At 42.5% G+C, this 15383-nt stretch overlaps 1 protein-coding gene across 2 annotated transcripts in view; it reads right to left on the bottom strand.

Moving 5' to 3' along the window:
* The window catches only part of phaf1 (phagosome assembly factor 1), a 115316-nt gene that overhangs the window by 32440 nt on the left and 67493 nt on the right, over nucleotides 1-15383 (bottom strand). For both annotated transcript variants that reach the window (XR_010976729.1, XM_068049657.1), the window contains exons 7-8: nucleotides 10756-10853; nucleotides 10052-10164 (exon numbers count right to left, since the gene is read on the bottom strand). Coding sequence is in view for 1 of the 2 variants with exons in the window: in XM_068049657.1 (XP_067905758.1) it covers nucleotides 10052-10164; nucleotides 10756-10853 (211 nt within the window). In the remaining variant the exon portion in view is untranslated. The remainder of the gene's footprint in view (nucleotides 1-10051; nucleotides 10165-10755; nucleotides 10854-15383) is intronic.

Genomic DNA, 15383 nt, shown 5'->3' with positions numbered 1-15383 from the left:
GGGAAATGATAGGGATGGTTTCCCTTTCTCACCCCTCAACTGACCAAAGACAGTGTTTTTATTAGAAATGCGTTTTCACCCTGGAGCATTTTAATGGTCAACAAACAGACAAATTACAGATTTTCTCATAGGTTTAAAGAAAGGTAAATGCTTATCACACAATACATGAAAATATTTGCAACTTTACCCGCTCTCACGCATAGAGATAGACACGAAAAGATAGAGATTAGAAGATAACATGCATTTAGTTCTGATAGTTTTAAAACTGTAAACCCTGCATTCTTCCCTGGTTTTGGAGGGGGTGGGGTGGGGCAGGGGTGAAAATTTAAATAACGCTGGCCCGTTTTTCCTTTCACTAAATACAAAACTTGGAAAGTTTCAGGAGGGCAAACGCCTTTGTTTAGTTGTGCGTCAGTTCAATGTCAAAAACCCTGGTACAGTTTCTCAGGTAAGGAGTTCAAGGCCACTTCTAGTCACTGCCTACTTGTAGTTTAAAAATGGTGTTTAGGCAGGGTCCTCCTTCTGCTGGAGCAGATGGAATCTCTCTCTCTCTGGCTCTCCCTGTGCCTGCCAGCATATACTTTTATTAAGCTCAGAAGAACCCTGGTTTCGGTCATGTGACCATGGCTTCTCTTTACAATTGTCCTCAAAAGGGTTTTTGATGGTGGGGCCACTGTTATACAATGGGGTCTGGATGTCACCCATCTTAATTCCATTTTGATAAAGTAGAGTTCATTTTCCACACCCATTCATTTGAGTTTGAATTTGGAGACACCCTGTCTGCCATGCCATTGTTAACCCAATTTATTGGAAAGGTAGCCCTTAACATAGAATGGTCATTTACATTTTAATGCCTTCTCCAAGGTTGGTCCAAACATGAAGATTGACTCAGTGCTCTTGTAGTTTCCATGTGTATTGACAGTACAGGATAAGGTCACCTCACCACTCAACTTCATCTTGTTTTTCAGGGAAGGTATCTGTCTTGCGTTTATTTCTAAAGTTCATTATATAGTCCATAATTTCTCCAAGGGTATTTGACATCTCCACAAAAAGGGAAAAAGTGAAATTCCTTGGTTTTTTTCCAGAAAGAAAAGTAAACACAATAGTAAACATTCACATGCATTTCTTAGTCACGGTCACTAGACCTTCCACAGCTTGCTAGCAGTATTGTCCAAACTCTGGATAGCATGTCTGCAATGACATTTTTTTTTCCAACAATGTGCATGATTTTTAAGGTAAATAGTTGGAGCAGTAAAAATTCCATCTGAACAGCCCGACATTGTCAACTTTGAATTTCTCCAAGGTTAGAGGGTTGTGGTCAGAGTACAGTAAAACTTCCATGTGTCTATTATTGTCATAGACCTAGAAATGCTGAAGGACTAGCAGAAGTCCCAATGCCTCCTTTTCTATGGTTGAACATTTACGCTGATGTTTACTTAATTTTAAAAAAAAATTGCCAATTGGTCTCTCAACACCAGAGTCGTCATCTTGGAGTAAGACAGCTCCTACTCCATCACTCACATCAATAGGTAATAGCCACCTTAAAGAACGTTAAAATTTGGTGCTGCTAATACAGGTTCACTTGTCAGGATAGCCTTCAATTCTTCAAAAGCCACCAGGCACAGTTCTGACCACACTATCTTGATATTTTTCTTAAGTAGGCCAGTCAATAGGGCAGCTCGGGTGCTGAAATAAGGGAGAAATTTTCTATAAATTCCAAACATTCCCAAGGCATCACATTCTCTCTCTCTCATGGTCTTGGGAATGAGGAAATCTATCAGGTTTGTACTTTTGCTGCCCTTGGCAACACCTGACCTTGACCTACAACATGTCTCAAATAGGTCACTTTGCCTTTAGTGAACTCACTTTTAGCTAAGTTGGCCACTAGGTTAGCATTTTGGAGACCCTTGAATAATGCCAAGTGATTTAGGTGGTCTTCCCAGGTGGCGCTAGAGACCAGCAGGTCAAAGGTAGACAACAGTTGTTTAAACTAGCCACCACCTGATTCATCAGTCTTTGAAAGATTGTTGGGGCATGGCTTTGCACTGGAATAGGTCATCTGGTATTACAAAAGCTGAGATTTCCTTGGCTTGGGTGGACATGGGGAATTGCCAGTACCCTTTTAATAGATCAATTTTACTGAGTAAACGGAGTTGCCAAACTGGTCAACACAGTCGTTGATGGGAGGAATCGGCTAGGAGTCTGTTCGGGTCACTGCATTAACCTTTCGATAGTCAATACAAAGTCTTTGTGATCTGTCTGTCTTGGGGACAAATACAATAGGTGAACTCCAGCTGCTTTGACTAGGTTCGATTAGCATGTATTGGATCTCCTCTCAGACTTGAGCCAACTTATGGTGCTCAGGTGATATGGGTTATGTTTAATAGGTGGGGGCTCCCCTACATCACATCATGAATGGTCAAAGAGGTACGACTCGGTTTATCCCTACACACTTCCCCAGACTCAGTGTTGCTATGCCTTTCCTCTGCTCGTCAGTTAAATAGTTAAGTACTGTCTCTAGTCTCCCCAAGATTTCTGTGCTAGCTAATTTCACAGTAGGGGGTTCATGAATTTTCCAGATTCCCTTTTTCTCCTAGCTCCTCTTCACTATTGTCTCCATCCTTCACTGCTCTCACTACCTGGCATTCACTGGTTTGCCCCAGTCCCAATTTCTTTAACATCTTTATGTGGCACAGCCGCTGTTTCTTTGAGGTCTGGGGTGTTAATCAAGTAGTTGACCTCACTGATCTTTTTCTCCCACGCATTACAGGCCACTAAATCTCACTTTGAGGTTTGCCCTGCAATGGCAACAGCACCAGAACCTGATCCCCTGGTTTTCATGTCCAAACCTGAGCATGTCTGCTGTTTTATGCTCTGCCGAGAGGCTTTAAAGGTGCTCCTTAGCCACAGCACATGCTTGAAAAAAATCACTCACGTAAAGCTGATACATAATTTAATGGGGTTTCCTCCCTTTGATCTAGAAATGTTTCTTTGATCAGCTCAAGAGGGCCTTTCACCCAGGCCTGTAGACCAGTTAAAACAGACTGAAGCCTGTTGATTCACTGGGTGAATCTCGAGAGATATTCACAGCAGTAGGCTCTGATTATGGTTTTCAGGGTTTGGTGAAACTGTTCTAGAGCCCCTCCCCAGAGAGCTCGGAAAATGTGAAGGTTCTGGTAAAAGGCCACTTAGGGTGCGACCTAGTCTCTGGACCAGTTACAGTAAGGATTCCCCCTAGTCTGCCTGTGGCTGGAATAGATTTGCTGTTAGGTAATGATTCGGCTGAGGGTAGAGTGATTGCCTCCCCGATAGTCTTAGACGAGCCAAACGAAGCCAAGGAAACTGAACAATTACAGGAGAAAGTCCCTGGAATATTTCGACTGTGTAGTGACCAGGTTCATAGCTAAGCAAGATCCGCCAGAGAGTTGAGCCAATAATACAGACAGATGACCCAAAGATCTAGCTGACCAAAACCTTTTCGGAGACTTAGGAGAGAAGCAGCATTTTAATGGTCAACGAACAGATAAGTGACAGGTTTTCTCATAAGTTTAAACAACAAATGTTTATTATACAATACCCGCAGATATTTGCAACTTCACCCACTCTCACACATACACACACTTGAAAAGATAGAGATAAGATAACATTGTCATGCCCAGTAAAGACATATCATTCATAATTTTAAGATACAAACTTTGATTATTTAACAGCACTGATACATTGATCCAAATTAACTATGTGAAATGCTTACTCGCTGACTGCATGAGTGCACTCTTCATCCGTGTCTTCCTGGCACACACTCTCTGCTGATCTGATGTACCTGCTTGGGCTTTTGTGGTGTTGGCATACCTTTTGTTGATTTACCATGCTGTCTTGCAGACGTGTTCTCTGTATGTGATCTGCCACCATTCCTGTGTGTAGTATCTTAGCTCGACCTTCTGCACTGCATTGCCCAATACTCTCAAATGCCACAAGCTTTGCACTGGCCCTGGTATGCTGGACAACAGTAAATTGAAAGAGTCAGGCCACATTTGCCACAAGGCTTAGCAGACTTGAGCCTTGATTATCATACTAATTGTTGTAGCTGCTCCCAAAAGCTTGTAATTATTGGCACTCAGCCATGATGGCTTCAAATTTGCATCCCTTATTAAGTAGTGCATCTACAGTGTGCCCTTCTTTTCTAGAATGTCTTTTTGAAAGGCCTCTAGTGGGGTAGATGCAATTACTAGCTCTATAACCCATTCCGACAATTCAATATCTGCAAATTGCATTCTTGAGCTTTGTCTCGGTACCTTGCAACAAACTGATCAATGGACTCATCTTGCCTTTGCCAGCCGTTCATAAGTTCAAGCTTATATACTCATAAAATGATCTTTACCATGAGTTGATCTTCCAGAAATGCCAATAGCTTGCTAGGGTCCTTCTGCAGCTGACAATCCTGATGCATTGCAGACCCTCATTGGCCAGTGCAATCTTGATTGTTATAGCATGTTTCTCTGATTTGCTCACTTCTTGATCCAGGAAACACAGTTCCATTCATTGGCAAAACAGTTTAAACTCAGCTGCTATGTCTGACGCCTCCCAAACCATAATTGGATACCTGAATGCCATTTTCTTAGTGATCTTGTTTCTCTATAAATATAGGACTTTTCACAGCACAGCTTTCTGTTTCCGATTTTAGACAGTTTTGTTTTTTTGTAGGCCTCCCCCTTTGAGAGAAAGACAACTGCTTTTCGTTTAGACTTTTTTTTTTAAAATAAAGAGTTTTCCTCTGCAGATTGCTGCAGCTTGCAGTACCGGCAGCTGCCACAACCAGACTTTTACTTTGTGCTGGAGACCTCCAGTGGCGTTGTTGAGTACTTCCTGTTCTTTTGGCTTAGGCCCCACCCATGAAGTTGTAATGGCTGCAGCTATTTTTTCTTTTAACAAATTTTTCAACCTGACAGATTAGCCTTATATTCCAATCCAGACAATTTGCCTCATCTACTCAGACTTTCAGCACTTCCCGGGGTCCAGCCTGCACTCTCAATTCGTTGTACTGTTGAAGGTCTTCTACCAACTGTTCTTCCCCTGAATCTTCAGCTACTCCAGGTAAGTTTCAGATGTCTCAAAATGCTGTCACTGTACTGTACTTGATGTGTTCTTCAAGCGAAGAAAAATAAAAGTGGTCACCACGTAACATTTGGTGTTCTTCAGAAAAATCTCACCTCTGCCACCATGTAATATTACTCATTCCTTTGGTGTGCGTACTACTGTAAGATTCACAGGAATACAAGTCATATCCAAAGAATACGTGGGATTTAATTGGAACTTAAACTGGAACATATAAACACACAGCTACTACAGGAGCACACCGACAAACATCTTACTGTTGGGAAACACCCACAACACTGGTCACGTGTAACACGACATCACTTCCTCCAATGACTCTTCACTTAGTCTCAAAGTGATCCTACAACATATGGTGTTCAGCCCGATAGTTCCAGTTAAGAGTGCTACACCTGCACTCAGCAGCCCAGTACCATGGAATGGGGCGGTACTGCCAAAATCGGCCAGGATTCATCCAACTGATTGCAAGTCAGTAGTCATATGCAAAGATAGAATTAAACTTAACTGGCTTCGATAGACAAATAGGCCATCAAGACTGAACTGAAGAATGGCCATTGGGAGAGGTAATCCGAGAGCCAACAGTTTCAGAAGCTGAAAAGCAAAGTGAGGGGGTTGGAGGTGGAGGAGAAAGGCATGCACACATACAGGACAATTTGTTAAGCACGCCATTTGTGTGCTTGTGAGTGAAAGCAAGCCGCTACACACTATTAATCATGCAAGTCTCCTGATTATGGAATAAATACTGAAATACACTATGCCTCAATATTCAAGCCAGACTAATGGGGAATGACACAAATCAAGACTGACAATTAATACCCGCTAGAATACCACCCGATCACAGTTAATCACAAGCTTGTAATAACACAGTTGTAAAGAAGTTCCAATGGATATTTTCTTCAGTTTGATCTGTAAATGGGTTACCTTTGACCAGAAACTTAACTGGACCAGCCACATGTACTGCGGCTGGAACAGATCAGAGGCTGGGAATTCTGTGATGAGTAACTCACCACCTGTCTCCCCAAAGCCTGTCCAGCATCTACAAGGCACAAGTTAGGAGTATGATGGAATACTCTCCACTTGCTCGTATGAGTAAAGCTCCAACGCTCAAGAAGCTCAAAACCATCCAGGTCAAAGCAGCCCACTTGATTGGCAGCCCATCTACCATCTTAAACATTCATTCCCTCTATCACCAGTACACAGTAACATCTATAAGATGCAGTGCAGCACCTTCCAAACCCACGACCTCTACCACCTAGAAGGCAGTAGACTCATGGGAACACCACCACCACCTGCAACTTCTCCTCCAAACACACACCATCCTGACTTGGAAGTATATCGCTATTCCTTCACTGTTACTAAGTCAAAATGCTGGAACTCCCAACCCAACATCATTGTCGGTGTACCTACACCATATAGACTGCAACCATTCAAGGCAGCAGCTCACCACCACCTTCTGAAGGATAATTAGGGTGGCCAAGAAGTGCTGCTCTTACTAGTGACACCCACATCCTTCGAATGAATAAAAAGTGCATTAAAACAGAAAGTGTGCAGTGACGCTGCTGCATTTCTACTTGAGTGAAGATCTCCATTTGGATCTGACCAGTGCACATGCTCTTTCCTTGTTGATTGAGTGTGAGTGGGAAAAATCCCAAAGGACAGCAGACACTGCACACCTGATCTACCCAGCGCTAGCCAGAAGCAATTCTAGAAAGACTGCATTCACAAACCTAGCAGTGAATGCAAGTTCTGTGGAGCACATGCATGGAAACTGACAAACATCAGCCTTTGCCTTCAGCACTCAGTGATCTCTCACTTCAGCTCCTAATAGTCGGTAACTATGCCCAAGTTCGTATGAAATCATGTGACATAGAACTCCAGGGAGCAACATCAGGAAGAAATGACCTCCTTTCAGAATAAGTAATAGTATTCTGTCCCAGTTACAGGAGTGCTGATCTGGAAATAGAACAGGCAGGTGGGCATAGGCGCACCAAGCTGGGGGATGGAGGGGCACAGCCACAGGCACACAAACGACAGGAGATGCTTCTGAAGCATTTTTTGATTCCTCACTCAGCTGTTTTACAGCTTACAGAAAATGGAAACCTTTTTTTCTTGTTGATTTTGGGAGGAACTACTTCCATACAGTAACAAGTAGAGACTGGCAGAACAATATCAAATCAGAGATGCAAGTGGAATCAATTTCCTATTATGACACTACTGGAAGAAAAGTAAGCTACTAATATTTCATGTTGGTCAACACATCTAATCCAAGGTTCCCAGGGATTTGTGTACATCTCAAATAACCAAACAGATCCCAGCGTTCTGATTTAGGATTTACACATCAGTGAGGCAACAGTGTTAAATGCAGCCCTTTCCAAAACTCCACAACTACAAACAGGACCAAACAGCAAAGAAGAAACAGGTCACCTGAGTTTTGCACACAGGATTGACAAGGCTCAGAGGCTGCAGCATTTCCATTTAAGGGCTCCGCTCCACCTTTCATTAATAATGCGAGTTTACCCAACTATACACCATTTAATATTTAATGGATCTTAATGAATTCCTTTCCCTCAAGAGGAGCTTAAGCTCTAAATCTATAACGAGGCCAGTTAAAGGGAAGAACTTCAAAGAGACACATGAAATATTAAGGTACATAGATGGGTAAACACACGCTATTCCTTTCAAGATCTGCTCTGCAGTAAGAGCAGAAGCCATAAAGTATTTAACAGATCGGGAAGAAAACCTTGAGAATCATAAATGTTTGGAATAATCTCCCAATCAGGGTACTAGTGCAAAACACCATTAGAGATATCCCAAATACAGAAGAGGAGTCAGGGTACTAAACAAATGAGCACTGATTGTCTCTTTTTCCTCATCCTCTTGTGCACTCCCACAACACCCATGCTTCACATGTCAGACATAACCATTCACAGCTCAATCCCAACCTCAGTATTATAAGATACATTGCAACCAAATACATAGCCCCACACTGCTGCCCTGGCAGCTGGATCGTGGGGTTCAGCAACACACCACATGGTTAATTTAACTACTGAACCATCATAAAAGATGATTCTTCAAAATGAAAGGATTCAACAAATGCATTACCATTGCTCTTCAGATAATGTGACAGATAATTGAACTTGGCATTTCTAGTTGTACAAATACTTTGGTCTTTATTTTCTTCTGCATATAGTGATTCGTACTTGGATATGGCTCCACTTGTGATAAAAGGCTCCCTCGCCTCCCTGCTCCAAAGTACCTGCACCTTCTGCCTGAGTTTGGACGGATGAGCTACTTGACAGGAGTCATCACAGCCAAGCCCAATCTTTTTCCTCATTTTGTGTTCACACACATGGCCTTCCAGTTTTAACTCACCTGAATTGAAGATTGGGAGATTTGGTTGAATTTTTACACTCCTAACCCAGGGACACAGATCAACCGTGGTACCTCCATGAGAGAGATGAACAGACTCAGCACAGACAAGGCAGTTAACATTCCTAGTTTACATACTGTAGTACAGGGCTCAATCACACAGTTCATTTACTCACCTGAACCAGCAGGGGGAACCAAGGCATCATTTCAATCAAGATTCAGAAATACAGTAATCTCACTTTGGTTGAGAATTCCCTGTGGGGTTGAGACAGAACTGCAGAGGCCAGCTACCCATTTCAGGCTCCACTAAAGCCATTCAGACATACCAACAATGCTCAGAGGGTGCTCTCTCAGCTTTATGGGGAATAAAGCAATATGACAAAAAGCAGAGTTATCCAGGAAAGGCAAACTGCCTCGCTGCTGCCAATACCTGGGGAGCTCCGTCTGGAAAGGATCACAGCTACACTTTATATTTACATCAGCAGCCATTTATCAAAGTCTGGCCTTTGCAAGAAGATTTATATGTAAGATTCACAAAGTCAAAGGGATCAATCTGTAAATAGGGTATGTTGATGCAGAGACTAGAATCAATTTTTTTGTAAGCTCTCACTTCACAATTTTACAAATGGCCTTCTTGATGCAAACATTTTACTCTAACATACAATGATGGGGAAAAAAACAGTATACAGATAGGGGTTGGCAGATAAACAGTAGATAAATCAAGCCCAGTGAAATACAGTGCAAAGACAACTCACCCACGAGGACTAGGAAGATGTGTGTGTATACATACATACATACACACACCTTAAAAATCCCAAAATCCAGATATTGAATGTTCTTGAAGTACAGCAATGCTTACGTAAGCAAACAAGGCAACGATTTTACACAGCAAGATGCCATAAACAGCACAAGATGAGGGATCAGTTTGTACTTAAAAAAAAAATTGGTAGTGTTCGAGGTAAGAAAGTTGGTCAAAGAGAACTCCCTGCTCTGCTTTGAACAGTGCCACTGGACCTCAAGATTACTTGATCACAAGAGGCAGATGGCAGTCTCGTTTAAGACCTTTGACGATACAGCATTCCCTCAGGGCTGCACTGGAGCATCAGCCTAGATTACTCAAGTTCAGGAGTGGAATTTGAATTCTCAAACTTTGGACTCGAGCAATAGCACTACTGATTGAGCCAAGCTGACAAAGTCATAAGATCATGTACTTGTTGGTGGTATTTTCGAGTAGAAAAAGCATACATGTTCATCAGGTTGACATCACCTGTCAGTACTTGTGAGATTTGCCTCAGCCAATGCAGATAACCAGCACTGTTCCCACTTCATCATCCTGTGGACTCCCACATTCTATGGCAATGGTACAAATTTTCAATCCTGGCTTTCCTCCACACACCTCAAGTGAAGTGCATACCCTTCTCTACATATGAAGTGTACCCAGGAGCTCATTCTAACCATTATGTACTAAACAGAGTGCACAAAGCATTAGTGTGGGGGGCTTCACGTAAGTGGGTTATCAGATTTCCCCTTTCTCCACCCACACCAAAACAAAGTGCAAAATGATTTGTTTTACCTGCCGTCAGTAGTCGCAGCCGGAGGCCCAGGGGTCCCACTGCATCTCTCAATACTTCAACAGTCTCTGTGTACACGTTCCCATAGAAGCAACTCAGTGGCATCATGGGAGCTCTATAAAAGCCAGATTGATGCACTCAGTACATAAGCAATTCAGAAAACTCCACTGAAATTCTAAGATCCTCATAGATTTGCTGTATAATTCCAGCATTGTGCGTCTAACAGGTTGTAGTGAATATTCGAGACTATAGTGAGCATACTTTACTGTGCAACATGTCTTTAATTAGTCTTTAATATTTTTACAGGACAAGTCTCATCCAAGCAAGTGGCATCAACCAACAAAGCCTAGGCTTTAATTACTATCCTGAGGCTGTGCAGCTGTCACGAAATACATTACAAAGGCACTGCCCATTAAAGGGGCACCTGCTGGCAAATACAATCCAGGTTTCAACAGCAAACCAGATCTAGCAATTACCCAATATGTGCAGCTTTAGGGATTTGTTTTGAAGTGGCCAATTGCTACAAGCTGACTTTCACCAGTGCTCAGTTCACTTGAATATTCTGCTCCAATCAAGTTATTGGACAACACAGACTTTTGACAGTCATGAAACTTTTTAGTACCTTTTTCCAATGAGTATACAGTACATAAGGCAACGTAAATAAGGGAAATCATGTAGATACCCATTTCTTTGGCAGTCTACTTACTTTGTGTCCTGTAGACTGTTTGCAGTGTATATGTACATGCGTTTCACGGTTGCACCATGAGGAATTTGCAGTGAAGCCAGACCATGGGCAAATTTGGGCTGTGTAAACACAAATTAGTCAAACTTTTTAGATTTATCATAATCAGCAAGAACAAACAGTACATAGAGGAAACAGAGGTCCGGGTCCCATCAGCCAAGTAATGAGCCGACACTCTCTCCTCACACACAACTCAATCTCATCACTCAACTCCCTCTTCACTCCCAATCCACACCTCCCTCATCTCACACAATTCTCATACAGCCTCCAATATTCCAAATCTAGATCCTTACCTTATTCAACTTCTAATCCAGGATTATCTCCCTTAGCATGACCTCATCCACAGCAAATCTCACTCATTACCCCCCACTCTGTACCAACTCCTCCCTCATTGCCCCTTTATTTGCTCTCGCCCTTTCCACTTCCACCCTCCATCTGCACCTGCCCCTCCCTCATCACCCTTCCATCTGTAGCCTGACCTCCGTCATCACCCCTCAAATTTGCAGTAGTGTCTCAATTACACCTTCAGGACACATCAGCATTTCCCATTCTCTTTCATGTCCCACCCAGTTTAGTCATTTCATAGGACTGATTTTCCTCTGCTTTGCAGGAAATGTTTTCAGGGGGCGCGTTTAAGAGGAATGTAATGGTAGTAGAGGACAGTATAGTCAGGAGGATGGACACAGTTCCCTGCAGCCAAGACCAAGAGTCCAGAAGGCTGTGTTGCCAGCCCTGTGCCAGGGTTTGGGATATCTGCTGAGGGCTGGAGAGGAACTTGTAGTGGGAGGGGGAGGAACCAGTTGCCATGGTCCATATGGGTACCAATGACATTGACAGGACTAGTAAGAGGTTCTGCATAGGGAGTAGGAACAACTAGCGGCTAAATTAAAAAGCAGAACCCAAAAGGCAATAATCTCTGGGTCATTACTGGAGTCACAAGCAAATTGGTGTTGGGTAAATAAGATTAGACAGTTAAATGCTTGGCTCAAAGATTGGTGTGGGAGAAATAGGTTCTGAATCATGGGGCACTGGCACCAGTACTGGGGAAAGTGGGAATTGTACTGTTAGGACGGTCTTCACCCAAACCATGCTGGGATCAGTGTTCTCACACGTTGTACAACTAGGGTGGTAGAGAGGGCTTGAAACTAATTAGTGGAGGTGAGGGATCAAGTGGAGGAAGATGTGAACATTTAAAGACAGAGAAGGCAGCAAGAGAGCAAGATAACAATAAAGGTAATGATAATCAGAGCGGCAGGAAGGTACAGAGCGTACAAACTTGCACCAGCAGATAAGGCTAGAGGTTGTGAACAGAGGTTTAGTTTATGTTTAGTTTAGAGATACAGCACTGAAACAAGCCCTTCGGCCCACCGAGTCTGTGCCGACCATCAACCACCCATTTATACTAATCCTACACTAATTCTATATGCCTACCACATCCCCACCTGTCCCTATATTTCCCTACCACCTACCTATACTAGGGGCAATTGCTAATGGCCAATTTACCTATCAACCTGCAAGTCTTTGGCTTGTGGGAAGAAACCGGAGCACCCGGAGGAAACCCACGCAGACACAGGGAGAACTTGCAAACTCCACACAGGCAGTACCCAGAATTGAACCTGGGTCGCTGGAGCTGTGAGGCTGCGGTGCTAACCACTGCGCCACTGTGGGGAAGGGTTCAGGCAAAGGGAGATTTAGAAATCCAAAGAGAAAGGTCGAGGCATCAGAACGGGACAGGAAGGGAAGGAGAGTTTAACAAAAATTGTACATCAGCGAGTAAGGTCATTGTAGGGAATTTAAGTTAAAAAATGAAATTAAACGTTCTTTATCTGAATGCGCGAAGCATCTCCAAGATGGATGAACTAGTGCCACAAATACAGTAAATGATTTAAATCTAATGATCATTACAGAGACATGGTTAAAAGGTGACCAAGGTTGGGAAATGAATATTCCAGGGTACACAATATTTCGGAAAGACAGAATGGCAAAGGAGGAGCGGTAGCCCTGATAGTAAAGGATAACACAAGGACATTAGAGAGAAAGGATCTGGCCTCAGATCATGAAATAAAATCAGTATGGGTGGAAATTAGGAATAGCAAAAATCAGAAAACACTAGTGGGAGTAGTTTATAAACCACCCCTGTTGGACAGAGCATTAAACAAGAAATTATTGAAGCTTGTAACAAAGGAAATGTAATAATTGTGGGGGACATCAATCTTCATATAGACTGGGACAACGAAATTGGAAAGAGTGGTCTAGATGATGAGTTTGTAGAATGTTTTCAGGACAGTTTCTTAGAGCAATACATTGTGGAACCGACTCGGGATGAAGCTATCTTAGATCTAGTATTGTTTAGTGATACAGCACTGAAACAGGCCCTTCGGCCCACCGAGTCTGTGCCGACCATCAACCACCCATTTATACTAATCCTACACTAATTCCATATTCCTACCACATCCCCACCTGTCCCTATATTCCCCTACCACCTACCTATACTAGGGGCAATTTCTAATGGCCAATTTACCTATCAACCTGCAAGTCTTTGGCATGTGGGAGGAAACCGGAGCACCCGGAGGAAACCCACGCAGACACAGGAAGGACTTGCAAACTCCACACAGGCAGTACCTGGAATTGAACCCAGGTCGCTGGAGCTATGAGGCTGCGGTGCTAACCACTGCGCCACCCTAATGAATTGTGTAATGAAGCAGGGTTAATAAGCAATGTCATAGTAAAAGATCCACTGGGAAATAGTGATCATAATACCACTGAATTCCATGTTAAGTTTGAAAGTGACATACTCCAATCATAAACAAGAATCTTATAGCCAAGGCGTAGGCATGCGGTGCGCACTGACTAAGGTAAATTGGGTAAATAGACTAAAAAGGTATGGCAGGAAACATTTAAAGAAACAATTCAAAATGTTCAACAAAAATACATTCCTTTGAGAAACAAACTCAGCATGACTGACCCATCTGTGGCTCACTCAAGAAGTTAATGATATTAGATTAAAAGTAGCTTACAATATTGCAAAGAGCAGCAAATCCAAGTATTGGGAGCGTTTTAGAAACCAGCAAAGGGCCAAAATGATGATTAAAAAAGGAAAAAAACAGGATGAGAGTAAACTAGCCAGTAATATAAAAACCGATTTTAAGAGCTTTTATAGGTAAATAAAAAGGAAGAGAGAGTAGCTAAAGTTAAGTTGGTCCCTTAGAAGCAGAAATAGGAGAAATCATGGAGAATGAGGAAATGGCAGAGGTATTGAACAAATAGTGTGTGTGCCTTCACAGTGGAAGACACAAGTTTCATATCAGAAATAGACAGTAACCTAGGGGCTAATGAAGAGTGAGGAAATTAATAACAGCAGAGAAAAAGTATCGGAGTAACTTAAGGGACTAAAATCCAACAAAGCCCCAGGACCTGACGGCCTACACCCTAGGATTCCAAAAGTGATAGCTGCAGAGATAGTGGATGCGCTAGCTATGATTTTCCAGAATTCCTTAGATTCTGGAAAGGTCCCATCAGATTGGAAGTAGGCAAATGTTACACCACTTTTCAAAAAGGAGAGAAAACGGGAAACTACAGGCCAGTTAGCCTATCAGTCGTTGGGAAAATGCTGGAATCTATTAAAGTCTTAATAATGCACTTAGAAAAGCACAGCATGATTAGAACAAGTCAACATGGTTTTAGTAACGGGAAATTCTGTGACAAATTTATTAAGAATTTTTTTGAGGATGTAACTAGTAGGGTAGATAAAGGGGGACCAGTAGATGTAGTATACCTGTATTTCCAAAAGACATTCGATAAGGTGCGACACAAAAGGTTAATAGGCAAGATAAGGGCTCATGGAGTTGGGGGTAATATATTAGCATGGATACAGAACTGGTCAACAGACAGGAGCCCACAAGAATGGGCATAAATGAGGCATTTTCAAGTTGGCAGATAGTGAATAGTTGCAAGAATCAGTGCTGGGCCTCAGCTATTCACACTCTATTAATGACTTAGATGAAGAGACCAAGTAACGTATCTAAGTTTGCTGATGATACAAAGGTAGGTGGAAAGGTAAGCTGTGAGGAAAACAGACTGCAAAGAAATATGGACAGGTTAAGTGAGTGGGCAACAAGATGGCAGATGGAGTATAATATAGGGAAGTGTGGTTATTCACTTTGGTCATAAGAATAGAAAAGCAGAATTTTTTTTTTTTAAAAAGGTGCAAAACTTGTAAGTGTTGATGTTCAGAGACTTGGGTGTGCTTGTATGAGGAACACAGAAAGTTAGCATGCAGGTACAGCAAGCAATTAGGAAAGCAAATGGCATGTTGTCCTTTATTGCAAGGGGATTGGAGCACAGGAATAAAGAAGTATTGCTACAATTGTACAGGGTTTAGGAGAGACCACATCTGGAGTACTGTGTGCAGTTCTGGTCTCCACATTTAAGAATGAATATATCTGTATTGGAGGTGGTACAGTTCACGAAATTGGTCCCTGGGATGAGGGGATTGTCCTAGGACAAGAGGCTGAGTAAATTGGGCCTATACTCTCTGGAGGTTAGAAGAATGAGGCGATTTCATTGAAACATACAAGATTCTGAAGGGGCTG

This window comes from Heterodontus francisci, chromosome 17 (genome assembly GCF_036365525.1).
Source record: "Heterodontus francisci isolate sHetFra1 chromosome 17, sHetFra1.hap1, whole genome shotgun sequence".
In the NCBI taxonomy this organism is placed as follows: domain Eukaryota; kingdom Metazoa; phylum Chordata; class Chondrichthyes; order Heterodontiformes; family Heterodontidae; genus Heterodontus; species Heterodontus francisci.
This window is presented reverse-complemented; position numbering and strand designations above follow the sequence as displayed.